At 55.5% G+C, this 25,442-nt stretch overlaps 10 protein-coding genes across 10 annotated transcripts; 7 read left to right on the plus strand and 3 right to left on the minus strand.

The window, feature by feature from the left end:
• Nucleotides 1–1,931: 1,931 nt before the first annotated feature.
• Nucleotides 1,932–2,191, plus strand: BAUCODRAFT_39178 (uncharacterized protein). The gene has a single exon (XM_007683165.1). It carries the CDS (start codon nucleotides 1,977–1,979, stop codon nucleotides 2,139–2,141), a length of 165 nt encoding a protein of 54 aa, XP_007681355.1. The 5' UTR covers nucleotides 1,932–1,976; the 3' UTR covers nucleotides 2,142–2,191.
• Nucleotides 2,192–2,257: 66 nt separating this feature from the next.
• Nucleotides 2,258–3,110, plus strand: BAUCODRAFT_80227 (uncharacterized protein; the record flags this gene model as incomplete). Its single annotated transcript, XM_007683320.1, has 3 exons — nucleotides 2,258–2,806; nucleotides 2,867–3,003; nucleotides 3,056–3,110. The coding sequence occupies 3 exons, from the start codon at nucleotides 2,258–2,260 to the stop codon at nucleotides 3,108–3,110; spliced, it is 741 nt and encodes a 246-aa protein (XP_007681510.1).
• A 1,589-nt stretch (nucleotides 3,111–4,699) lies between these two features.
• Nucleotides 4,700–6,622, minus strand: BAUCODRAFT_80019 (uncharacterized protein; the record flags this gene model as incomplete). The annotated part of the gene is made up of 1 exon (XM_007683303.1): nucleotides 4,700–6,622. The coding sequence occupies one exon, from the start codon at nucleotides 6,620–6,622 to the stop codon at nucleotides 4,700–4,702; it is 1,923 nt and encodes a 640-aa protein (XP_007681493.1).
• Nucleotides 6,623–7,839: 1,217 nt separating this feature from the next.
• Nucleotides 7,840–9,413, plus strand: BAUCODRAFT_160624 (uncharacterized protein). The gene is made up of 5 exons (XM_007683359.1): nucleotides 7,840–8,158; nucleotides 8,218–8,279; nucleotides 8,341–8,533; nucleotides 8,594–8,856; nucleotides 8,915–9,413. Exons 1-5 carry the CDS (start codon nucleotides 8,066–8,068, stop codon nucleotides 9,063–9,065), a joined length of 762 nt encoding a protein of 253 aa, XP_007681549.1. The 5' UTR covers nucleotides 7,840–8,065; the 3' UTR covers nucleotides 9,066–9,413.
• A 332-nt stretch (nucleotides 9,414–9,745) lies between these two features.
• On the minus strand, nucleotides 9,746–11,806 carry BAUCODRAFT_313506 (uncharacterized protein). The gene is made up of 2 exons (XM_007683360.1): nucleotides 11,608–11,806; nucleotides 9,746–11,492 (listed from the first exon to the last, which is right to left on the minus strand). The coding sequence occupies exon 2, from the start codon at nucleotides 11,490–11,492 to the stop codon at nucleotides 10,065–10,067; it is 1,428 nt and encodes a 475-aa protein (XP_007681550.1). The 5' UTR covers nucleotides 11,608–11,806; the 3' UTR covers nucleotides 9,746–10,064.
• Nucleotides 11,807–12,480: 674 nt separating this feature from the next.
• On the plus strand, nucleotides 12,481–14,996 carry BAUCODRAFT_39181 (uncharacterized protein). Its single transcript, XM_007683166.1, has 4 exons — nucleotides 12,481–13,083; nucleotides 13,134–13,418; nucleotides 13,472–14,427; nucleotides 14,480–14,996. The coding sequence occupies exons 1-4, from the start codon at nucleotides 12,629–12,631 to the stop codon at nucleotides 14,668–14,670; spliced, it is 1,887 nt and encodes a 628-aa protein (XP_007681356.1). The 5' UTR covers nucleotides 12,481–12,628; the 3' UTR covers nucleotides 14,671–14,996.
• A 609-nt stretch (nucleotides 14,997–15,605) lies between these two features.
• Nucleotides 15,606–17,213, plus strand: BAUCODRAFT_126983 (uncharacterized protein; the record flags this gene model as incomplete). The annotated part of the gene is made up of 2 exons (XM_007683361.1): nucleotides 15,606–15,691; nucleotides 15,740–17,213. 2 exons carry the CDS (start codon nucleotides 15,606–15,608, stop codon nucleotides 17,211–17,213), a joined length of 1,560 nt encoding a protein of 519 aa, XP_007681551.1.
• Nucleotides 17,214–17,347: 134 nt separating this feature from the next.
• On the plus strand, nucleotides 17,348–18,743 carry BAUCODRAFT_313650 (uncharacterized protein). The gene is made up of 2 exons (XM_007683362.1): nucleotides 17,348–17,696; nucleotides 17,751–18,743. Exons 1-2 carry the CDS (start codon nucleotides 17,481–17,483, stop codon nucleotides 18,384–18,386), a joined length of 852 nt encoding a protein of 283 aa, XP_007681552.1. The 5' UTR covers nucleotides 17,348–17,480; the 3' UTR covers nucleotides 18,387–18,743.
• Nucleotides 18,744–19,157: 414 nt separating this feature from the next.
• On the plus strand, nucleotides 19,158–19,883 carry BAUCODRAFT_152359 (uncharacterized protein; the record flags this gene model as incomplete). Its single annotated transcript, XM_007683363.1, has 1 exon — nucleotides 19,158–19,883. One exon carries the CDS (start codon nucleotides 19,158–19,160, stop codon nucleotides 19,881–19,883), a length of 726 nt encoding a protein of 241 aa, XP_007681553.1.
• A 518-nt stretch (nucleotides 19,884–20,401) lies between these two features.
• On the minus strand, nucleotides 20,402–23,003 carry BAUCODRAFT_28225 (uncharacterized protein; the record flags this gene model as incomplete). The annotated part of the gene is made up of 2 exons (XM_007683144.1): nucleotides 20,402–22,864; nucleotides 22,923–23,003. 2 exons carry the CDS (start codon nucleotides 23,001–23,003, stop codon nucleotides 20,402–20,404), a joined length of 2,544 nt encoding a protein of 847 aa, XP_007681334.1.
• Between the last annotated feature and the right edge of the window lie 2,439 nt (nucleotides 23,004–25,442).

Here is a 25,442-nt window from a genome sequence, read left to right on the forward strand (position 1 = left end):
CCTGAGGGCGCACACGCCGTCAGGGTCGGGTCACGTGCCGTCGGCTCCGTCGGGCTCATCGCGTGGGTTTGGTGGGGGCGCCGTGTGACCGCTGGGCGCCTTCCCTACCCCTACAGCACAGAGCGGCATCGTGCCGGGATACGCCAGGGCCTGAGGCAAACCCTACGCATAGAGACCGGGCGGCATGGCGGCATGGCGGCAGCACGAGAAGATTTTTTGAGGAGCGTCGGGGTCCAGAAGCAGCGTCGGGCTGCCTGGTGCGCGCCGTCGGGGTCCGTCGGGGCCAGTCACGTGACCGTCGGGCTTGAGCGTCGGGGTTTGTTGGGGCCGTCGGGGTCGTCAAGGTAGTGCCATGTAGCAGCGGCAAGAGCGAGGCTACACAGCAGCCAGGCAGACGGTAGACGAGGTGGATGGCCAAGTGCTCAGGCGCCCGGAGGGGTTGGCGGCAGGGTGTTACGACACGATTAGCACGGACGCAGCCGCGCTCTAGTGCTCGATCCTTAGCAAGTCGAGCCAGTAGTGCCTAAGGCATTAGCTCGACTGCTCGCTGTTGAGCACAGCTCGATGCGAGCTATAGCGAGACACAAATCTCTTCTGTATATTGTTACGGCGTAACAGCAACAGGCTGGCTACGCCAAGCCTTGAGACCGTCGCGTATAAGGAACCTTCCGATGCGCGACAAGAGCGACAAGGGCGACGCCTACGACGAGCGGCGACTGTCGCACATAGTCGCGACAGACATGAATCTCCTTTGTATATAACAGCGATAGATTTCATACTTAGGAGTTCGTGTTCAACTTATGTTACAAACCGACTGATTGGAATCAACTTATTACCTTGTTCCGATCTCTTGTCTCGATCATACTTCAACTAATTAACACTTCACTATTGACCACCAGACTACCCAATGAGTACTAACCCTACTCGTAACGACAGAATCACCTGAGTTCTATCACGTGAGTACGACGGCACGTAACAATTAGGAAAGCTCAATGCGGGCGCAGAGAACGGGAGAGGCGTTAAGCATATTGGCAAGAACTTGTGGCCACAGCACTGCTTAGCCGAGTCCTCCTCTCAGTGAGCCTGTGATGCTAGGTAGGTCTGCGAGAGTGCGTCGGCTATGAGCGAAGACAGCACAGAGCCGCTGTCGCCGTAAGCAAACTCCGTATCGCCTTTCATGACCTAAAGCGCCTGCGAAGACACGCTGGTTGCTGTCTATTACGCGGAGCTCCAGGATAAGGTTATGCAAAAACACATAAGTGTCGGCCTCGGTGAAGACTAGCCACTTCTTTCTCTCGCCAAAGCGATAGGACGCATCGCTAATCATCAGCAAAACTTCCACTTGTTAAGCTCCCAGCTCTCCTCTCTATTTAGCTCCTTAGCATCTCTGCCCGTAAGGATATGCTAAATTTGCGGTACTGCAGCAGACTGGCATATCTTGATCGCAGCTCTTCTGAGCCAAGAGCTAGAGTCGTCGATGACTACCTACGGAACCAAACTGCTGTGCGACGTCGGAGTATACCACCTAGTAGGGCACACTGGCGAGCGTGGTAGCAAGGTGGATCGGGAGCCACTCAAAGGTTTTTGTTGGGTAGCTTCACGGCGAAAAGGATGTCTGTCAATGCCATCGATATCTGCGCAACTAGCGGGGGACGGCTTGCCAGTAGTGTTGTTTGTGGATGCTTTGGCTTGCTCAAGGGTCCGTGGTCCGAATGTTAGTCGTTCAGTATGTTGTCCAGAAGTGCTTCACGAGTGCAAGGCAGAACAAGCAACAACCTACAAGCACGGTAAACTGCGCGTTGAGCAGCCTCATCGTTGCGTCGGTCTCACCATCACGACGCCACAAAACAACACTATTCAAGGTCGAGCCATGTCGTCCATACCCAACCGCCTGCTATGCCGCACCAGACGTAAGGGAGGACGCAGTATATGGAATCGAAGAGCATATGTGGCCCAAAGCGCGTACGCATCGACCAATGCATGTTGCGAAGTCCTGTTGCAACAAGCCAGCTCAGCTGTTCCTACTAGCTGTGTGTGCCCAAGAATTTGCACAACAATGGGTCACCGTGCGAGGTGCGCAGAGAGCAGAGAGCGAATCCATTCGTCTTCACCAGCAAGCTCGGACCTTGCTCGGCGGCTAGCTTTCGGCCAAGCGCCTCAAGCCGACCTCGAATGTTCGGCCAAGCCGGAGCAGTCTTCAATCTTCTATGCTTCAGTCTTACAGCATGTAGCGACTTCCGCTCCTGATCAGTCCAACATGGAGCACTGTTTCAGTGGCAAAGTGTGCCTCATCACGGGTGCGGCATCTGGCATTGGACGGGCGACCGCCGCGAGACTGAGTTCCCTCGGTGCCGCAGTCGCTCTGCAGGACATTGATGCCCACCGTCTCGAAGAGACAGCAAAGTTGTGCACATCTGGTACGGCTACTTCCTCGCGAGCATTCGATGTGGGTTCATCGGGCGCATGCGACGAGTTCGCGACAGCTACCAAGCGCCACTTCGGACGACTCGATTACGTCTTCAACTGCGCTGGAGTCAATCCAACGGCATACGCTTTGACGGATACGACCGACGAATACTACGACAAGCTCATGAATACCAATCTGCGTGGAACGTACAACATCACGCGCGCAGTGATCCCACACATGCAGGCCGGCGGTTCGATCGTGAACACTAGCTCAATCATGGGCCTAACAGCCTCTGCCAACATGGCAATATATTGCGCTTCCAAATTTGCTATCGTTGGTTTCACGAAAGCCATGGCGATGGAGCTCGGGCCTAAGCAGATTCGGGTGAACGCAATTGCCGTAAGCGACCTTATACCGAAGAGTAGGTGATGCAGTTGCTGACATTGTGCCCGATCTCAGCCCGGCTACATCGACACACCTACGAATGCTAGCGTTGTCGCTGGACCGGACGAAGTCGCTGCAACAGAGAAGAAGATTGCTATGGGCCGCTTTGGGACGCCCGAAGAGGTTGCAGACGTCGTAGCCTTTCTCTTCAGGTACGCGTAGTCTGGAGGTGAGTACGACTTGTGCTAATGCCCTCTCCCGCAGCGATGAAAGTCGATACATGAGTGGCAGCATTGTCGAGATCACTGGGGGCCGCTGATGGTAGTCCGGCTTCCGAAAAGACATCTGAACTCCTTAGTCGCTCCAGCAAGTCTCGACGTCCAGCCACGTGAGCAGGAACCCTCTCGCGGTCGCTAGGTTCATAACGGCTTATCATGCCAGATGATTAGCCGCCAACCGCATCAGGACACCCGGCCACGATACTGGCCGCATTATCAGCGTAACAGCTACCGCCAGTGCCGTGACCGAGAGAGTAAAGACGTCCAGGTTCGCAGCGACAAGAGTCCGCAAACCTGTTCGTTGTTTGCTTCATCATCGGGTTTCCGGTTCAACGTGAGATATATAAACGCTTCGACATTGAAGTTCTCCAACGCTCCAGATCTGATTCAGACCCGAAATTCTCCGCCAAACATTGCTCCAAAGCCGCTGCCGTTAAGCGTGTAGCTCCCATTGGCCGACGCTTTTCACCGACAGCAGTGAGTCCTTCCGACGCCCTCGCTCGTGCACCGGCGACTGTGTCAGTCGCTGCGTTCGCAAGTGTCTCGAGTTGCCTGAAGTTCTCCGTCAATCATTGGAAAGCTGGTGCTCTCCAAGTTTCGGTGGCGTATGGGTCGCCGTCATCGACTTGAAAGCAGGCACAAGCTGTATCTTCTCCGTGCGCCGGGATGTCTGGTGGTAGTCAGTCACCGCTGCAGCTTCGTGTGCCTCACGATTTGTATCGATGTTCAGGGCGCTGGCGCTCATATTCCGACTGATCGAAACGGTCTTTGCGCCCGGCTTCCATTGTCTGAGTCTGTTGCTGGCGCTAGCGTTGAAGCCACCCTGCACCGCGCACGCGTCTGCTCCACGCCTTTAGCCCCTTCGATGCAAGCTCGCTGATCAGCCTACATCTTCCATCCAGGACGTTGGGATTCTCGGACCCTCTCCTCCCGCAACTGCTCCAATCCCGACTGGAACAATGGCCGTCCCAGTCCAGCTGCGTGTGGATGTACACCCGACGGCAGTATCCAAAATAATTGTGCAGACATGGGGGAGCCTGTGTCTGGAAACATGCAGTCGAACCCTAGCTCCCATGATGGTGGAGAGTCCGACGACGAGAGCGACAGCATGGCTTCTTGAAGAGCTAGCACTGTTGTCTCGTTCCTTTCACTTGCACTGTCCCTTCTTCGAGGGGTATGCGAGGGGGAATGATGTTGGTTTCCCACAATGCGCGTGGGGAAACACTGGAAGGGTGAGCTGAGAAGACAAGGAGTGGTGTACATGAGTGAACAGTAAAGAGTCAGGAACGCCACTTGGACTGGATTAGTGGTTGATACTCTGAAGACGCAAATTACTCTGAACGATCCCTCGCCGTCATGTGTTCGGCCGATGATACCAGCCTCCCATCGGAACCGGCGATAAGCTCAAGCTTGAGGGCCACAGCCACCGACAAGTGTAGCCACGACCGAAGGCACCCTATCAGGAACAGTCAAGAGCAGCATAACACGCTGCAGCACACGTCCAAGATATCCGAAAAACCACGAATGATCACCGACCAAAACCCGCATACTTACAACGCATTCCACGGCGAAGGGATCAAACACGACACCAAGCGGACCAAACATAGCTCACCATCAAAATCTGTACACGCTACCCAAAGAACTCACCATTAACAAGCGTCTCCCAAGGCTTGCCCGTATCCCACACCTGCTGCATCAAACTCCTCGCCCGACCCACATGCTGCAACCCCCACCCCTCAATCGCCTTCAGCCGATCCATAAACACCTGCCGCTCGCCCTCCGTCAGCGCCTCACAGCCCGCACTGAACATGGGAAACAGCAGACACGACTCTGCGGTGCTTCCTCTCCGCACTTTCTCCAGCGAAGCTAAAATGCGTTGGACATTCGTCTGGACCTCTGCGTCCGCGGAGGGGAGAGCTAGGACTCGTCTGGCGAGGTGAATGAGGCCAGCCCAGTGATAGGCTTCGTTCGTGGCGAAGATCTCCGCGATATCTTGCTCGTCCTTCTCCTCGTCAATATGATTGCTATTCGGATCCGAGTGCGTGCAGCCGCGGAAAACAGTAGACGCGCTGGCGACGAGGCGCTTCTTGAGCTCCTCCGCCTGAAGGCGAACCTTTCCCGACGGCAGCCAGCCTACCTTGACCTGGTTCGTGATGGGATCAATGCGCTGCTTATCGCACTCCGCCGCCAGCTCGGCAACTTGAGCGAGCAGTGCTATACATCTCCCAGAGAAGCCGAAGAAGCAGTCGATCTGGTAGATCTCCTCATCGGTGCGATTGACGAGCCACAAGCCACCGCCGTCCTCGAGGTAAGCGCCGTAGAGTGGCTGGTCTTGCTTGCTACCGCTCAACGAGCCGAGGACGTCCAGGTAGGCGAACCACCGGCTGAGAAAAAAGATGGCCTTGTCACGAGCGCCGTCTGCTTTTTGTGCGAGGTGGTGGAGGCCGCCTTTGGCGACGATCATTTGCCGCGCCACTTGCAAATGGTTCTGCCACGGTATTGAGACGCCGAAAGTGTGCGGGCTGACGATCTCCAGCGAAGCGAGCATGATGGCCGTTGCTAGGGGGGCGAGAGATGAGGGATCTCGGGGATCAGCGGCAGATGGCGATTGTGGCTCGCTGAGAGCCTGTCTCAGCGCTGGCAGCACATCGGTCATCCAGGCGGCGATGCGGTTTGCTGGTTCAGGGTGACCAAGCAGACCTGCGCGATGACTTGCACTATAGGTCAGCACGAGGTGCAGAAGGTGTTGGTTACGGGTGGCCATCAGCGGTAAGACGCCACGAAATGGATTCTCCGGGCAGTCGTGCGGTACCATGATGCGGCCAGTGTGGTTGATGAAGTGGTGGAAGTACAGCAGGTTCATCGGGTTGTTTCGCAGCTCGTCCGGTAGGGGTTCCAAGAAGCGTGGGATCTTCACGGCCACAGGCTCAGCGTAGTAGCCACCTGGCTCGAAGGCGATCAGCCTGGCATCAGGCTCACCACTTGAGGAGCTGACCTCAGATACAGCTGCGCTCGCCCGCCGCATATCGGGAGACCTTGGCATCAAGGCGTTCAGATCTTCGTTTCTCGGCACGTCAAGATCAGGTAAGCCATGGTCATACCCGTACGTCGTGTACCTATTGCTTTCGGTTCTCACAATGCGAGGCTTCTCGACCTCCTCCGAAGGGTCCGAGAGTAGCGACTTGACGGACAATCTGCGCAAGTCTGGTGGATCGTGTACGCCGAGCGCTGACGCTTGCAGAGGGTACGGTGAGCCGGACGCAATGCTCGAGCCCGGCGTCGCTGGCGTGTTGACGATGCTGCTGATGCTATGCAAGCCGAGGTGAGATGAGCCTGGAGACTGCTCGAATGTGGCGGGATACTGAGGGACGGCGAAAGTGGGAGCACTGTGTCCGGGAAGTGCTACGCGACCTGGACTAAGCTTGACCCGCTTGCTACCATGCTGTGGCGACCACCTGAACTCCTCGCTGGGGTAGGTGGACAGTGGTGGAGATCGTTCGGCAGAGGCCGGAGACTGGCCGAATGTTGGCGTCGCCGGCGCTGGATATGGCATGCCGCCCAGTACATGCTTGCCTGTAGCATGCGACGTTGGCTGAAAGTGAGTCCTGCGAAGCTGTGGATCCAACGGCGCTCCTTCGCCGCCTGGGGTTGCTTCGGGAGTAGGTAGGTTGGGTGGATGTCTGCTCGGTGGTCGCTGTTGCGGTGCTGTCGCAATGTGCTGCGCCGAGAAGACATGCTCATGACCTCCCATAATTCCAGCTTGCGGCGCGGAAGACGGCGCGGTCACGAATGTGAAGCCTCCTGCTTCCATCGGCGTGCCGTCCTTGTCTCTCCGGCTGCGGCCACTCCAGTTCAGACGTATGCTGTAGTCGCATTGTTCTCCGCTCTTCTCGCAGTTGGCGCAGTGTGGCTTCTCTTCTCCTGGATCGTCCGAGTGTGGTCAGCTTCAGCCCATGCGCGCAGCGATGTGGGTGAGGAAGTCCTACCGCATTTCACCTTGCGTGCCTTGCACGGCCAGCAGCCGGTCCGACTGCGCTTCTTTGGCTCACCCGACGTCTCTTTCTTGATTCGTGGCATCGCTGCAATGCGATTGCGCAACACTGGTGTTGCTTTCGTGCGCTCTATTGCTCCCTATCAAGTCCGTCTGGTGTTTCCCTAAAAGAAGCCGTAGCGCTTCAACACTGTTTTAATATGCAGCGCATCAGCCGAAAGCTACCGTTGCCGCGCTAGCATCGCAGTTAACCTGCACGACAGCGCTACCTGTTGAGGTCTGAATATGTCCTTGCAGCTTTATCAAGTGCAGTGTTCGAGGCGGTCGAGACCGAGCGGTGGAGGCGCAGTACGGGTGCAGCGTTCGTGGAGCTGATCCCGCCAGGTCACGTCCATCTAATACATGGAGACTATTCTCATCGCCATTCGCAACGCGATACACCTGATATCAAGCCCCGTACCCTCGCGCAACCAACTTCACCGTGTGACATCCGTGGTGGGAGCTCGGTATCGAGGGTCTCTGTTTCCCGCCAAGCCCGACTACGACCCACTTTCGATAGCGTAGGGCTGAACGCAGCACATCGGTCGACTGCGCCAATCATGCCAGCAACAATCATAGTGTCGCTGAAGGATAGCGTGGTAATGATGTACTTCCCCCAGCGTTGACCTCGAGCAAAGTCCATTCCATCGTGCAGATTGTCTATGTCAACCATACACTGTTGCGTCTCGTTCCAATCAGGCGGATGCGCACGGCTGCGTCCGCGCCGACAATCGACCGACGGACCGAAGTGAAAGCGGCGGCGCGGCGGCAGTGATGCCATTCTCCCACGCCGCTAAGGCCCAATAGTGATTGTCTTTGTCAGGAACAGGCAAAGGCACATGATTTTCCAACGCTCAACATGGATCTGCCGGCGGTGATCGCGTGCGTGAAAAGATACTGCCCGCTGACATAAGACTTACGTTCGGAGGAGGGACATCTCCTACAGTCTCCCCCCTCCTTTACCCAATGGCGGCCGACGACTACGCTCGAATGCTGGTGCGACAACATCCGTTACAGAGGCTGCCCGCCCCTTCGAGGGGAGCGTCGGCACTGCTGCATGTGTGTAGCCGCTTCTCATCACCTGCCGAGAGCCGCATGCTGATGACTTGGCGGGACAGACGGTTGGACTCTGCTCCTTCACTTACTCCTTCTCCTACCTCGTCACCAACCCGAACCCAGTGTATGCCCTACACCTTCTCCCTCCCCCATTATGTCTGCAACATCTGACGCTGGACGAACAGCAACGACTCGTACGGATGGCACCTCCAATACCTCACCATCATCGGCCTCTCGCTCGCCACCATCACCTTCGCCATCGCCCTGCTGGCTGACATAACCCTGAGCCGGCGCCTGTTCGCCTTCAAAAACTGGCTCAGCGTAGCAAGTGCGCCAATGGAATGCCTCATAACGATGCTATACTGGGGATTGCGAGCGGTAAGAGCACAGAAAATACCACCACGACCACGCCCAGCCCTGAATCTAACACTACTCCAGATCGACCCCAAGCTCGTCCTCCCCGACTGGGCACCACCCCTCAGCCGAATCGCCGACCTCTCCTTCCACGCCGCCCCCTCCATAGCCCTCGTCACCGACCTCCTCTTCTTCTCCCCACCCTACACCATCGCCTTCCTACCCGCGCTAGGCCTGAGCGGCATTATCGCGTTCGGCTACTGGTTGTGGATCGAGCAATGCTATCACTACAATAACTTCTATCCGTACCCGATTTTCACTTTGTTGAATACGCAGCAGCGGATTGGGTGAGTCCTACATAATATATGAACGGGCTGATCTGCGGCGCTAACGAAAGGCATCTAGCTTGTTTGCCGGCTCAGCATTACTGATGACGCTCAGCACCGGATTTTTGACATGGGTGTACGGCGTGGTGAATGGCACGGAGCAAGATGCGCGGCATACGAATGGCGACGTGAGGTTCAAAGAGCGGAGCGGCAACATCAAGGGCGAATGAGCGTCGCGATTGGGGCGGGAATTTGAAGGACACTGATACACATAGATGATTGGATACCCAAATATATGGCAGATATGCAACGGTCGCAGCTGCTGCGCAGAGCATGAGCACTCAGATTTCTGTCCAGCGTTCAGCCTTGCGATCTGGGCAGTACTTATGTTCGTTCTTCTCTCAATCCAGTAGACGGTACGCTGCAGACGGACGGGGCGACTTTCGACGCTTGGTGGTGGCCTTTCAGCATTCCATCTGCAGCCTGGGACCTTGCCGTCTAACTCTCCTCCCGAAGGCTGAAAATTCTGATACCTCGCCCGGTGTAGATAGAGCTGGAATGATAACGCGTACTCATCTCTGATACACTTCATGCTCGACCTCCGCTTCTACGCAAGGCTAGGTCAGCATCATGATAGGGTTCGTGTACCTGCAGGTCGCGCTCGATGGTGGCGTCAAGTCACTTCGTTATCAAATTTCGGCCAGAGAAACCATCATTGGCGCGCAATATGAACGATGGCCGAAGACGCCGCGACGAATTGGCCGTCTAATACTGACGCAGGCCGATGTGAAAGCTGCGGTCGTCTGCCCACGAGGTCTACAGCAACAATACTGTTCAACCCCAATCCAATGGAAGTGTTGGAAGCCGCTACATTGGCTGTGGGCAAGCGAGCGAATTGTTGCGCAGTAAACTTGCACCTTCGCCAAACCAATGAGCTTGCGGATGGGTAGCACCAGCTTCTAGACCAACGCATGTAAAGTGGCGCCCAACAGTCGTACAACTGCTGGTCGCAGTTCATTGTACCAGGGCATCCCAGCGAGCCGTAAGTCGCATAGAGCTAGAGAGCAGTGGCTCCGACAACAGCAGAGGCTCCAGCAACCGCGGTGGCTCCAGTACCACTGGTTGCATCATGCACGGAGGCAGAACGAGCCGATCACAACGAGTTCGCCACGTGACGTTCAACAGTCTACAGCCTGGCATGTTGTGTCGGCCGCCCTCTGCAAAGACGCTCAAACCTGTCCTACTCCATTTCGACTCGTCTCGCCTTTCGTCCTTTGAGCCTCCGGTATCCCGCCGGGACAAACCAGCGCCGCCGTCTCCCGCCACAAGCGAAACTGCTCCGCCAATAGCGGATGGGCATCCGGCCTTGCCGCTCTCACGTCGGCGGGAAGTTTCATCCAAGGCTTGCCTTGGGCGGTGAAGTGGATGACCGCGGCCGCACTCTGCAGCCGAGTAAGCTCCTCAGTTAAAGGATGGGTTTCTGGAAAGCGTGGTGTTGGCGTTTGACTCGCGGCCTGAACTTTTGGTGATGTCGATGTGGCGGTGGTGTGGGAAGGGTCCGGTGCGTGCGCCGTGTTCGTCACGCCTTCGACTTTGATCTTGGTAGCGGTGCCTTGTCGCTTGACCGGGATGAAGTCGACGTCGGTCATGCTGCTCTTAACCTCTTGCGCGGATGCCACAGTAGGCACACCAACATCTTGCGGAACGGCCGCAGGCGCAGCATGGAGCTGATTAATCAGATCGATTGTCGTCATATTAAGCTCACTCTCCGCATGATACCATCTCGGCAAATTCCAATCCTCCCAATGACTATTCAGCGTCACATACTCGCCGCTCAGCATCATGACCGAATCCCCGAGCAGGTCATTCACCAAATCCATGTCGAATTTGTCGTACTCCACTTTGTCCAACGCCTGCTTGACCGTCTTCCACAGACGATCGGAAAGGCTGATCATCATGAATGTACTAGCCAGAAAGTCCTTGGCGAGCCAGTACGCTCGAGGCGCCGCGAGGTCGATCGGCGGCAGGCCGGTGAAGAGAGGGTCGAGGTTGCGCATGATGAGCTGATCCGAGTCAAAAGCGAGGACTCGTTTCAGCTTCGGGTCGAGCGTATGCATTTTGAAAGCTAAAAGCTTGAGCATGCAGTCCTGGTAGTAGCTGCCGGACATGCCACCAGCAATCGGCGGCGCCTCCTCTGCGTGAACCCCTACGCCAAGAGTCTGCGCGGCACGTCTGTATGACTGTGTGACACCATCCGAGACGAGGAGATGGATGGGTATCTCGCTGTCGAGTACGTTGCGCAAGCGGTGGATGTTGACGAGCGCAGAGCAAGCGTACTCATTGCTGGTGGCGTAGAAGACATACGCAAAGCTTTCTTTTTGCTGTTGCGCGGTTCGCTGCTTCTCGTCCTCTGCGTGTTTTGCTGCGGCTGCTGCAGCTTCAGCTTTGGCTTCGGCGGCATTGAGTGCATTCTCCAGTCGATGCTTTTCGGCTTGGTGGGCCATTGCCGCCTCGACTGCTTCGACTTCGATCTGGCGGGAGTGTCCTCGCAACAAGTATGTCCCCGGCTCACTAAGGCGGTCGAAGTTTAGGAACGCGAAGAACAGGACGGAGAGGGCAAGGCAAAGCCCCGCAACAGTGGTTGGCGAGAGACGCATCTTGTCGACGAGACGGCATCTTAGCTGGCAAGATCATGATGGGAATGCATTGTTGGACGAGAGTAAAGCTAGGGGAGTGAATGGCAGTGAAGGATAGTTGCCCTACCACGCTCACCTTCTCAACGGGCCTACAGTGCCTGGCCGCTCTACGCAAGGAGGTGACTCTGGTATGCGCGGCATGCTGTACATCAATTCAGAGACATCCACTGGGGTCGATGGCCACTCCCATGGTAACATTGTGTCGGTATTCACTGCCTGCTGAAGGTTGGTATGTGGAAGCAGTCGCAATTTGTGAAGTTGAAAGCGGACCGTGCGGCGGACTACACGGAGGTGTTGCGGCAAAGGGTGAGCGCAGTGCTTCCGTCTCGAGGTCTCATGTCTCGGCAGCAGACGGCAGCGGCTCTGCAGACATGAGTGAGCCGCGGATGCCTCGGTCATCACGTGAAGCTTGGCGCAGCACTGAGCTGGCAAGTCGGGGACACTAGCCTGACGATCTCTGTCAGCAAAGATAACAACGGCACGGCTTGTTTCACACGGTAAGCTGACCATTCAGCGTCGCTGGATGCGTGTTGGATGGGCCGTCATCGCGCAGCTCCTCCTCATTGCGGGTGCGGGGGCGGAGGGTTGATGCATGATTTCGCGGGGTCGAAAGAGGCAGGATTCGTGAGGCGCATGAGGCTGAACAGACACTGTTGTCACACCGTGTATTGCGGTGTGGACGTCGAAGTCATAACGCAGAGATAAGGTACCTTAGCATTGAAACGCGCTTGACTCTCGGACCGCTGATCGGTATCTCGGCCCCTGTGGAGCGGACGAGCATGTGCTCGCCAAAAAGTTCGGCGCCAAGCGCGTGGATGGCCGATTCCGCGTGAATGCGATGCACGATGACCTCGTTGGCGCCGTCGGCGGAGCGCTCCTTCTCCCCACTCAAGCGTCGACAAGATGTAAACGATGCGCTTAGACGTGCGAGCATTTTCTCTGGTTCGTCGCCTAGGTCCTTGTCTTGACTGCCTGCAGCGCACTCTTCTTCTGCATAGTCTTGGCTTGACATCGCATGGCCTCGTCAAGCGGGTATAGATAGAATACACGACTACTACATCGCTACAATACATTCACCTGCTGCCGCGCTCGTGACGATGGCGTCTCAAGCACGCGCGCATTTTGCCGAGGAGCCCGCCGAGGTGACCAGCACCGTCGACCTCGAACTTGCCAACTCCAAGCTGGAAGAGAACGACAATGAGAAGGACGGCGAGGATGTCTCGGGTTCCGACGACATTGCTCGCGAAGTCGACGATGGCGCTGCGCCTGCGAACGGCAACAACCTGGAGAAGCTGGGCACGTACGACAAGTACGAGTTGACGGAAGACGACTGCTACGACGAGCTCGGCTACAGCTTCCCGGCGTGGAGGAAGTGGTACATCCTCACCATCATCTTCATCGTCCAGGTGTCGATGAACTTCAACACCTCCCTCTACTCCAATGCTCTCGGCGGCATCTCCGAGCAGTTCCATGTCAGCGAACAAGCTGCCCGTGTCGGTGCGGCAATCTTCCTCGTTCTCTACGCGTTCGGTTGCGAGCTCTGGGCGCCATGGTATGCAATCCAAAGAACGAAATGATTGCCGTCGCTAATGCGTGCTGCAGGTCGGAGGAGTTTGGTCGCTGGCCCATCCTCCAGCTCTCGCTCGGTCTTGTCAACATCTGGCAGATTCCCGTCGCACTCGCACCCAACTTCGCCACCATCATCGTCTGCCGTGGCCTTGGTGGCTTGTCGTCCGCTGGTGGCTCCGTCACTCTCGGCATGATCGCTGATTTGTGGGAGGCGGACAAGCAGCAGTACGCTGTCGCCTTTGTCGTCTTCTCTTCAGTCGGTGGCTCCATTCTCGGTCCCATTGTTGGTGGCTTCGTTGAAGCTTTCCTTCCGTGGCAGTAAGTACCTAACGCTTCCGCATGTCCGGGTGGTGCTGACGGAGTTCCTTCAGATGGTGCATCTGGATCCAACTCATCTTCGGCGGTTTCATCCAACTAGTCCACTTCTTCACCGTCCCCGAGACTCGCACTACCATCATGATGAACAAGATCGCGAAGAAGCGCAGAAAGGCCGGCAACCCCAACGTCTGGGGCCCGGACGAGCTGGTACCCTTCAAAGACCGCTTCTCCGCCAAAGAAGTTCTCATCACATGGATCCGCCCCTTCAAGATGTTCTTGACCGAACCCATCGTCCTGGTCCTGTCGTTACTCTCCGGCTTCTCCGACGCCCTGATCTTCATGTTCATCCAGGCCTTCTCGCTCGTGTACAAACAATGGAACTTTAACACGTGGGAGCTCGGCCTATCTTTCATTCCCATCGGCATCGGTTATCTCATCGCTTGGGCCCTCTTCATCCCCGCCATCAAGCGCAACATCAAACAGCGCGAGGCGAATCCGGAAGACGAGCGCGCTCAATACGAATCTCGCCTGTGGTTCCTTCTGTATACCGCACCGTGTCTCCCTATCGGCTTGATCGGCTTTGCATGGACAATCGAGGGGCCGCCAATCCACTGGATCGGCTCAATGGTCTTCGCCGCCATCGTCGGCATCGCCAACTACGCCATCTACATGGCCACCATCGACTACATGATCTGCGCTTACGGCCCTTACTCCGCTTCCGCTACGGGTGGTAACGGCTGGGCTCGTGACTTCCTCGCTGGTGTGCTGACACTGCCGGCCACGCCCTTCTTCACGAACATTGGTGCATCCTCCGGCAATAATCTGGAGTACGCCACTACCATCTTGTTCTGCATTTCTTTCGTACTGGTCATAGCGGTTTACATCATCTACTGGAAGGGTCCGGTACTTCGCAAGCGCTCGCCATTCGCTCAAAAGCTTGCCGGGGCTAGGGAAGAAACCGGCGGCAGGCGCGTCAGCACCGTTGGCGATTGGCAAGGGGACGAAAAAGGTAAGTCTGATCGGATCAGCTCCGCGTGTAACTAGTCGCTAACATTTAGCAGGAGCCGGAGCACAGCAAGGAGCCGACGGTGCTCGACCGAGTCCAGGCTCGAGATCGTACAGCCAGTCAGGACGCTTCTTCGGCGAATCTCGCGTCACACCTCGTGGCACGCCAAGAGGGACCCCTTCGGCTTCGCGGGCGAACAGCATTTCCAATGTCCAACAAGCGCACAAGCGTCCTGCGCGGGCTTAGGGACTCTTACGCACGGCGCGGAGTGCTTCGTCGGATTTGTCTAGTATGCTGGCTCATTAGTGGCGTTCTACTGTAAAGTGTTGGCGAAGACTCTGCATTGGAGTGGAAGGCTGGGTTTTTTGGCGCTACTGACACTTATGATGAGGTGGGTGACGGGCGGCATGTGGCGTTGGACACCACGGGCTGCTGGCGGCGGTATTGGTTGAGTCCTTTCGCTCATGGAATACCACGGAGAGACATGTGTGTAGCATACGATTACGGACTTCATGTATGCATCAGAAACGCCTTACCGACGCTTTCTTAATCCACATAACATTCCCAAACCACTCTAGTAATTGCTTTGTTTCTCTGGCCAGGCAAACAAACACTTTTAAATCTTCTCGGCACCCTATCAGCCCATAGTATCTCACCTGTCCTTACGGTGCCGGCGAGGTTCGCAACGTGCAAGTACGCAGTCTTCAGGCACAGAAGCGGCATGCCCGCAACCAGCAATGACTGCAATAATGCTGCCTTCGATCTTCAAACTCCCGACAGTGAACGGAGTTGCAAAAGGATCGCAAAATATACAATACCGGGTGTCCCCGCCGGTTCGCAGCTTACCTTAAGTACATGATGAACGCTTTGAGGGCTGAACAAACGGTGCTTGCAAGTGAACACGTACAGCTATCTTGGGATCTTCTGTTCTCTACGACCTATGGCCGTATGTGATGATATATCCCATGTTTTCGAGACTGAGGGGTCCAAGCCTTCTGGCCGAGCTCCGCGCCGAAGCTTGAAACCCATTGTTGAACCTGTGTTTGCCGAACATCGCCCTATCGACGTGCATCAACGTAGGGTAGATGGTGCGTTGTAGCATAATGCAGAAGGCTAAGTCTGTCCTCTTCTCATCGCTATCGTCTTAATTCCCTCCATACCCTTTTCATCTGTTGCGCGAGATGGGCTCCCTTCCACCTGAACGACGTTTATCCGTCAGCACTGTCTGCATCATTGGAGCAGGTCCAAGTGGCCTTGCGGCGGCGAAGTAGTGTGAAAACCAAACACAAAATGACTTGTATACTAATTTACTTAGATACCTCCTCGCCGAGCACGCCTTCTCCCGAATCGTCGTATACGAGCAGCGCGCAACCGTTGGCGGCATATGGAACTACGTGCCTTTCGACTCGACTGCGTCTCGAGACTTCGCTGTGCCGCAAACGAACCCATTCGCCGGCAGGGATGAGCCGATATGGCGGAAGAGCAATGCAGGCAAGCTTTTGGACGAGGAAACGCGGCAAGAGGCAGCGTTCATGTCGCCGTTGTATGACCGGTTGGAGACCAACATTCCACGTGGACTGATGGGCTTCTCCGACTTGCCATGGCCGGAGAACTGTCAGCTCTTCCCGCAACATCAGCGGGTATTGGAGTATATCGATCGATACGCGGAGGACGTGCGTCATCTGATACAATTTCGCACCCAGGTGCTCGACATTCGATTGACGAAGCAGGAGAGGTGGGTGGTGAAGACGCAAAGGATCACTCAGGGCGAGACAGGTACTATCGAGGAAGAGGAGTATGACGCTGTGATAGTGGCGAACGGACATTTCAACGTACCGTACATACCGGAAGTGCCCGGCATCGAGGAGTGGAACAAGGCATATCCGGGCACTATCTCGCATTCAAAGTTCTATCGTAGACCTGAAGAGTACACCGGCAAGAAGGTCATCGTAGTCGGCAACAGCGCATCGGGAATCGACATCGGCGCACAGATACAGGAAACGTGCAAGCCACCGTTGCTTCTCTCCTCCAAGTCGGAATCATTTCTGGTCAACGCGCCCTCGCCCACTAAGCTAGACAAGCCGCCGATCACCGAGTTCATCATCGCTGACCGCACCGTCCGCTTCGCTGATGGTAGCGTCGAGTCGCACATCGACGCCGTTTTGTATTGCACCGGCTACTTCTATTCGTTCCCTTTCCTCGACTCGCTTTCTCCGCCCTTAATAACGACGGGCGAGCGAGTGGAGAACCTATATCAACACATCTTTTACCGGCCTCATCCCACGCTCGCACTTCCGGTGCTGAACCAAAAGGTCATTCCTTTTCCGCTTGCTGAAGCACAGTCGGCAGTGATTGCGCGGGTCTTTTCCGGCCGACTGTCACTCCCCGAAGAGCCGGAGATGAGGCAGTGGGAACAGCGCACCATTAATGAGATGGGTGACGGGAGGCAGTTCCATGTCTTAAAGTTTCCGAAAGATGCGGACTATATCAATATGTGCTTCGAGTGGGCCACCAGTGCGGCGGGCGGAACTCGTACCCTCCCTAGAGCGGAACTACCGCAGAACGGTGAGCTGAACGAGAACAAGACGAACGGGCAGGGGAACCAGGGTCGACCTCCACCATACTGGGGCGAGAAAGAGTATTGGACTCGAGAGCGCTTTCCTGCCATCAAGAAAGCTTTTCAGGACTTTGGCGAGGAGAGGCATAGCAAGAGGACGCTCGAGGATGTAGGGTTCAGCTTCGAGCGGTGGAAGATGGAGAGACAGGAGGAGGGGAAGAGGTTGCTGTGATAAGAGGGTCAGCTGTTGTGCGTTTTGCGATACGATGCGTTCTGCACTTACTACACATGAAGCTAGTTCACTGACTATGGCTGAAGGCAGTGCACAAAGACCACGATGCAACGGGTATACAGCCCAGGACATCCGCATTCACTCAAAGGCAGTTCAAATCGCCTGCATCGCCGACCTTGGCGGGCACTCGAAGACTGTTAACCAACCACACATCGCACGCCCTACGTCTCTGGCAACTCCCCATCAATCATTTGTTCAAGCCACAACATGTTCCCACCATACTTTGGTGGGTTCGGACCTGGTTATGGCCCGATTCACCCTTCGCTCAGTCCCTTTGGGCCGCCAATGCCGAATCCGCGACAAATCCTGCAAGGGTTACCGACTGAGGTATTGGAACAAATGGCCTTCTCCATGACGGCAGAGGACCGTCCCTCGACCGATTCGAGGTATAAGCGAGCATACGCGGACAAGGGCACGCCATACGTGAGTCACACTTTCTTTACACCTTGCGGTGCAGGAGGCTAACCAAGCGAGTAGCCAATCTCCGCCCAGGAACTCGACATCCTACAAAACCCCATGTATGGCGTCAATCTCCGCCCGCTGCCTTTTCCGGTGCCGATGCCAGTCGCCTGCGCAAAGCTGATCAAGCGCCTTAACGCACCGCCCTCGACCGCAAGATGTGCCGCAGCGGCCCGTATCAACTCCACAAAAGGGACCAGGATAACGTGGGATCTAATGGTGAAGATCTTCAACGACCTCGACACTTGCGTCTATGGCGGCGATTTACATCACCGCGTCCGCCTAGACGCATGTCCGTTGCCCTCTAGTGCACTAGGCGTGACCCGCAACTGCGGCATCCCCGGCATAAAGCGCATCCATATGTCCATTACGACCAATACTGACTGGTCTGACGTTACACAACATCCGCATGCTCAGATTCTTGGCGTTCTGATCCACGAGATGTTACATGCCTACTATTTCGTCTGGTGTGGTAACCAGGCTGATGTAGGGGACACTACTGGTCATGGCCGGTACTTCCACACAGCAGCAGCAGAGATCGAGAAGTTACTGAACATTACAATCCGGCCCGAAACGGCACTGCTGCAAGTCAGGCAGTCGTTGGGCATGTGGCCGCCGTGCCAGGGTCCGTTGATGTACGGTCAAGGTCGCTAGCCATGCAGGCCGGCTGGTACTGAGTGCATAGTGACTTTGTGAAGTCAACCTGGATGCTAGCCCTAATCAATGCCTGATGGAGCTGTATGCACTGCGGAACCCGTGTGTCCTGCGGTCACTGATCGACCAAGCTGATATACTCCCCCTTCTGACACTTCTACATATCCAGGGGACCATTTTGCCCACGATTGCGGTACGAAACAGTATCTCAATCCCTGGCGATACCCATCTCCATAACATTCTGCCCCCTCCCAAGACTATCCGATCCGAAGCCAAGTCTTACCATTGCCAGCTATGCGGCCTCCAAAAGGTCTGTATGGAGAGTATTCCACCAAGCGATCATCACAAAGTTCGGAGGACGCACTGGTGGCGGGCGCCTACGGCGCGAACTCGTTACGATCTCTACTCGGTCGTCATGGTAGCAGGGCGGTTTCAGCGCTCAATAACTTGGCACAGGTTGTTGGTATGTCGGACTCGGCGTATCAGTGCGCGAAAGCACATTCTGGAACGTCATACGTAAGAGTGTCAATCATGTCGAGTCACCGCCCAATCCACTGACGCTCATGTGAAACAGCCTGTCTCAGCAGAGGAGCTTCACATCCTACAAAACCTGTCCTTCGACCAGGGGGCTGTCTGGGTTGGCGACCGTTTCCGACAAGTATCGGGCTGGATGCAGCCCTCCAGCAGCTTGTGTCACGGCTTGACAGTGCGCAAAGAAGCCCGCAGCAGCTAGCCGCTGCAAAGAGACTCAAAGTAATAGAAGGTATCGCGATGACTTGGGACTTGTTGGTGAAGATTTTCAACGACCTTGATCTCTGCCTTTTCGCGGGCGATCTTTACCACCGGGTTCGCCTACGATGGAGTGACCTTGATATGCGTCGCGCTTTGGGTGTAACGCACATGATGTCCACGCCTAGCTTTTATAGTTTCTCAGGTCTTCCATATGCAAGGCCACGCGTCATCATCTTTCTCTCTGCGACAACAGACTGGAGTCGACTTCCACAAGGACTGGCTCTCGGTGTGCTCGTGCACGAGATGCTGCACGCTTACTTCGGTGTATGGGCTCCGGACGCACCTGAGGCTCCTCAGCACGCAAAGCAGGATCATGGACACGGAGCAATCTTTCAAAAGGCGGCGAAAAAGCTTGAACAGGTGCTGCGCATACAAGTCGTTGGCGACACAAGCGATGCTAGTCAGTGGCCAGCCGCGAAACCGAAACCAATGGATCATCGACTGGCGGTGCTTTCCACGAGCCGCAATACTACGGCGAGCACGCAAAGCGCGCCGTTGCTGCCCAGCAAACGCCGCCCCAGCAAAGGCATATCGCGGACTGTGACGCTGTCCTCAGCACTTGAGGCTAAATTGAGTCGACTGTCCAGCATACGGACTGTGGAGTTCATAGATCATCCTGTCGTACAAGCCACCGAGCATACTGCAACCACAACCAGTACTACGGTGATTAATCACTTGCCGAGCTCCTTGAGTCCGCCGCAGTAGCCAAGACTTACAGCAAGTTGTGACCCAGAGCGTCCTCCCGAGCCTGGACGGTGACGTTTGTCCCACAAACGCGACAAAATGGGAGGCTCAGTGCGACTAAGGGAAGCTTTACAAATACGGGATCCGGAAGGCAAAATGTCGTAGAAAATGCTCCCAGCAGCCCCAGGATTGGGACATGGTACACAGTCCGATTTGCTGTCATGTGAGTATACATAGTGTGAGTGTGAGTGTAAGGTTTGGTCGAAGAACATGAAGGCCTTACCAGCCGTTTCTCGGAGGCCTTCGCGAATATCAGGCTTCAGCTGAAGCTGTAAGGGTGTATAGCTTCCTGATATCCGCGGTAGGTAACGTACTGAAGCCCCCCACGAGGACGCGGGCACTTGCGAACAACAAGCGTACACAACATCATTGAAGGACGTGTTCCTTGCATTATATTACTTAATTAGGCGAACTTGCGGCCATTCTTCGTTACATCGAGCGCCTTGCTAGATCACGCTGAACGCTTGAACTCAAAGACATTAGGTACTAAAGCACAGTTTTCTGCCCTGAGCGTCTAGGTCCTGCTGGGAGAGTCGGTCAAGTGCCCGCACTCTGCGACGACCTCTCATTTCCTCTTCCTCTATCTCTGCGGCCTGAAGCGCCATCTCCGGATATACTGAGCTTGCGGACGAAGCCACCGAGTCCGAACTGCCCTTTCTGTGGATATCCACTGTCGAGAACGACAGGCTCGGGCGCCCAGAAGGCGAATAGCAGCCGGCATTGACGCTGTAACAAGAAGTACTCATGCCCAGTGGGGCACTATACATCTGCTTAGCCAAGCAACTATGCCGTTCGCGAGGAGAGCCCAGGCTTGCGTATGTCAGTGATGCGGTGACTAGGTCCGACAGTTTGACGTTGCTATTGCGCCTGCTGTTGTCCATGTTCCAAGGAGAGTAGTCCGTGAGAGGGGAGTCGTACTCTTCGAGCTGGGTCGATGATCTCGTTGAACTGCCGTTGTTACTCGCCGTTTCGGAGATTGAGCTATCGGACAACACTCGACCTAGCGGACGCATCGTTACATCCTGGAACATCGCAGTGACCTGAGAGTCTTCGAGCATGGGCTCTTCGTTGAGATCCTCCAGGCCGAAGTCAAAAGCAGCCAGGGAGATTGTGTCGGATGCGCGGCCTTCAGCAATAGCATTGATGCTTTCTCGGCGTGCCTGCTCTATCTCGGCATCAACACCATTGCCGTAACCGTCGATGATGATCTCAGAAAAGGAGCCCTTTTTCGACAGCGGGCGAGACACTGTGCTCCGCCGTTGACTGCCACGCCGTGAAATGCTACCAACGATCGATCGCTGGAGTGCATGCACGCTGGAACGCAGTGAGGCATTCTTGGAAAGCTGGGTGGTGATACGAAGCGGAGCCGGAGTGAGATCGAAGCTGTGTACAGAAGGTCGGCTCGAAAGAGCCGATGCAGAGAAGTACTCCTCGGCGTTCTCGGCCTCGCAGTCCGGCCGCACGGAGAACTTCTCCTCTTGAGTCTTCCCTCTTGGCTGACAGGACTCGTTGACCTCGAAAGACGCGGCTGGTGCACACGTCCGGCCAGATACTGGCTCTACGGCCCAGGGTGGGCAGCCGGTCGTGAGAACACAAAGCGGATATGTTGGCTTATCAGTGTCTCGGACTACGCCGGGTGCGCGGGTGATACTAATCAGCATCTGCAACACGCCATAGATGAGCAGCCAGCGGACTTTGCGAGCTTCGGTCATGCTGAGCTTCTCCTCCAACTTCATTCGCTCGAAGCGTTGGTACTCCGCAACCAGTTCACAGTTCATGGTATCTTGTACGTCAGAGTTTGTTGCCTTTGCTAGCACCCGTTTCAGAGAAGGCTGGAGTGCAGATCCATCTTCGCCTTTGCCAAGGCGGAAGTGCCTAAGACCTCTCTGGTGCTCCGTCGTACGCGCTTTGGACGTAATGTTTGGTAGCAAGGGAAGAGGGTGCGGCAGCGATGCATAGCCATGGCGCAGATCGAACGCGCGGACATTTTGAACGACACAAATGCCACCTGTCATCCCACGTGCATCGGAGGGATCGTTCGTCGAGTCAGTATCCACCAGGTATTCGTACAACGTCTGGAAAGCGTGATACATCTTCGTCCAAAGACGCTTATTCCACTGCCCATCAGTGTCCGGAGGAAAGTAACCTAATTTGTCGACATAGTAACGGTGCAGGCAGCTGCGGAACCGATCAAGATGATCTCTCGCCGGTTTCGAAAGTCCCAGATGTTCCGGCCCTAGCTCCTCTTCCAAGAATGTCCCGAGAGCTCTGGTCACTCTTGCGATATGCAGATCCATCTCCAAGGAGGAGCGAGTGAGTAGAGCCTTAGTGGTACGGGTCAAGCCGTGGTACTCCTGACTAAGGCCTAACCGCTCATGCATGCCAACGCTATGCACAAAAGCTTCGGTCCACAAATCCGCAAGTCGAGCATGCTCTGCCAAGGACAAGCAAGCCAGTGCGTGATCAATGTTCTCCGCCATGTTTAGGTAACCCTGGCCCTGGCAATAGCTGGTGAAGTTGGCCAGCGCCGCAGTTTGTGGCTGCCATGACCTAACACGGTCCAGCAAGTCCACGAGAGCACTTCCGAGTGTTTCTCCGACAATCGGTTGGGAGGTGGCGTAAGCGAAGAAATTGCGGGTTGTCAAATGATACTTGTAAGCTTGATCACGGGTGAGACTCGCCGGCGCAGGGATGTATGTCACGTATTCGGTAGGCGGTAATTTGCTGGCGTGCGAGGAGGCATACCCACTGTCTGACGAACCGTCTTCGCTTCCTAGTAGTGGGCTTGATGGGTCGATGTAGTAGCAATATTCGGTAAGGTATTCGCTATGCAAGGCTTCAATCACTTGATGTTGCAGACAGAAGCTGGGTCCTCGTTGTGAAGCTCCAACTGCGTGAAGATATATCCGACAGTCGCCGTCATCGTCCCAAAGTGCTGCATCCTGCGTTCCGATTAGTAGACGCGCTTCTCTCAGATATCAAAGACTCGTTCATGCTCACCCTGTGGAAACCCTGCCATTCATTGATGTTGCCCTGCCTTCCGTCAAACTGACGGACTGCACTACGCGCCAGAGATGTCATCTTCGTCGACGGCAATCCGCTGCTCGACGGCACTCCGCTCATTATATGATGTATGCGTGGTGTCCAGTCTAAGCCAAGATCGACAGCTTCCACCGTCCTTCCCACCATGGGACTTCTGTTGCGACGCTATATGTCGAAGAGTCTCCAGCGAAGAGCCAAGCACGAAGGTGCAGTGAGTGGTGGAGTATATTAGACAACCGAGGGCTATCTCAGATACAGCATCTTCCGCCGGTTCGGAATATGCACGGCAAGTGGATGATCGGAGACGGGCGGTGAATATGCAGTGGCGCTACCAGTTCACAGGGGAATAGTGTACAATAACTTGGTGAATCGAATGCTGCAGTAAGGACATATACGGAGGATTGAGAGCCGGGGTGCAGAACAGTAATAGATATCACCATCACTCTACGGGAGGAGTGGTGATCGCAGACTCACATTGGCGCACCAACCCTGACGGTATCCGCGGGCGATGCGGAACAGGCCTAGTCTGAACTTGTACATGCGTCTCACAAGTTCGGAAGCATCGTGTTAATCGTTTTCTGCATGGGCGAGCGATGACTGTGAGGCTTGCAAGCACGGCATTCGCTTCGCAAGATATTCTCCGATGCTCAGCTCGAAGAGCCAACGAAAAGCTTGCGGGGAGAGGTGATGTGCATGAGCTACCCGACTCACAGGTTCCGCACGGTCTTAGCTCGTCTTTAGTGGTCGATGCAACGTGGTTAACCCTGCGCCAGCTCTGCAGCCGCCCGGATGCCAACGTCATCAACAGTTAGAGCCTCAAGTCATGACACCTACTCCCAGCCGAGTTTGCAGGGCGACCGACGCCGATAAGGGCATAGAAGGTTTACGGTGACAACAATGGTCACTATTGAATGTTTCAAGCCGATCACCTCGCCACATGGTACAAACAGCTTCTCAGCGGTTTCACTGGCATGACGCTTCCTACCGGCTATATCGATTGAGGGGTAAACACACGATATGCCTGCGACAAATGCACACATGACGAGGCCGAAGCGAGCCGCGTATACCGACGAGTCGTTGTATATTGGTGAGAAGTACCCTGCCGCTGAGCTTTCACCACCACCCATAGTAGAGATCGTCACCATGATGGCTATGTTCTAGCAAGGTTGCGCAGCGTAGACTTCAACGCCGGACTTTCTTGCATTCTCCGGCGTGAAGTCGATCTGCATTGGGGCATGCCGGCCGGGATCAACCTTCTAAGCGGTGATCCGGCCACAGCCGAGATCTTGTGGGTCTTCAGATCGCTCTGAGCCCAGCCGACCGCAGTACTGCTCCGAGATGCACTTCACGGGTCTTCCTGCCTTTGCCAGTTCAAGAAAACCAGCCCCCGGGGCGCTCAAGCACTACAAGCTTTACTTTTCGGAAAAGCTTCGTGACGCTGACAGCACGAGGATCTTAATGGAGCATCTCCACTGCCCACCTATGTTCCAGGAAGAATGCAGGCGCACACGTGATGCATCTCCAGAGCGGCGAAACATGCTAATATGAAGCTCTTACGGTATCTGGCCTACGATGTAGAGCAGATGCAATAGGCGGAGCCTACTGCCTACGACGAACCAAAACTTGCCCCGAGTATCGAACTTCCAATTCGCTCCACTCCGCGTTCCATTCCATCCTCGTCATCGTCGCTACCAGTGACATGCTCACCATCCACAGCTGGAGCTGGAGCTATGAGGCATGTCATTCGACACTACTTCTCTGCGGTGTGATTGGCAGCTACTCAGGAAATCTGCCATGCTGTTTCAAGCACTCGGATATCTCACGACCACACAGATCTGCCATTTGCAACAAGTAGTCAGGTCTGCGATCTGCAACAAGTAGTCAGCTCTGGTCTTAGACATTGAGCGAAGGGTCAGGGCGGGTGAGTGGTGGCGGGACCGCTGCAGATCTGCCCGCAGCATGGTTATCCCCGCTTGTCTTATCTGCGCAGCGCGAAGCGATACTCGGGTTCCCGGTTCCTGGTTCGATGCAAATGTGACAAGATGTCTTGAGTTGTGGTCTGCAGACTCGATGCAGACTGCCTTGCCTTCCTATTTGAGCGTGGACGGCATTGAGCACTCGAGCATGTTTATGGTCACAAGACAGCCTGCTATGCTCCACCAAGGTAATACCATACTCTAACTCATTGGCAGCTACCTACGCGAGGGTCTACAGATTTGGTACTGTTTCATCCGAATATGGCAGAGGGTTGCCCTATCGAGTCTGCAAAGCAGTCTGCATCGAGTCTGCAGAGCACGGCTCAAGACATCTGCTACGATCTAGTGCTACCATGTCTATGCCTTGAGGACTCCTAGTCGGGCGTGTAGAGGTTGGGCTCGTAATGCATTGTTCACGGACCCGCTGCGTACACGTTGGCTGCTCGATTACTGATGTGTTATAGTCGCTGCCATCGCCAAGGTCTGCCAGAAAGGCATCGCC

Source organism: Baudoinia panamericana (assembly GCF_000338955.1).
Source record: "Baudoinia panamericana UAMH 10762 unplaced genomic scaffold BAUCOscaffold_15, whole genome shotgun sequence".
NCBI classification, from domain to species: Eukaryota; Fungi; Ascomycota; class Dothideomycetes; order Mycosphaerellales; family Teratosphaeriaceae; genus Baudoinia; species Baudoinia panamericana.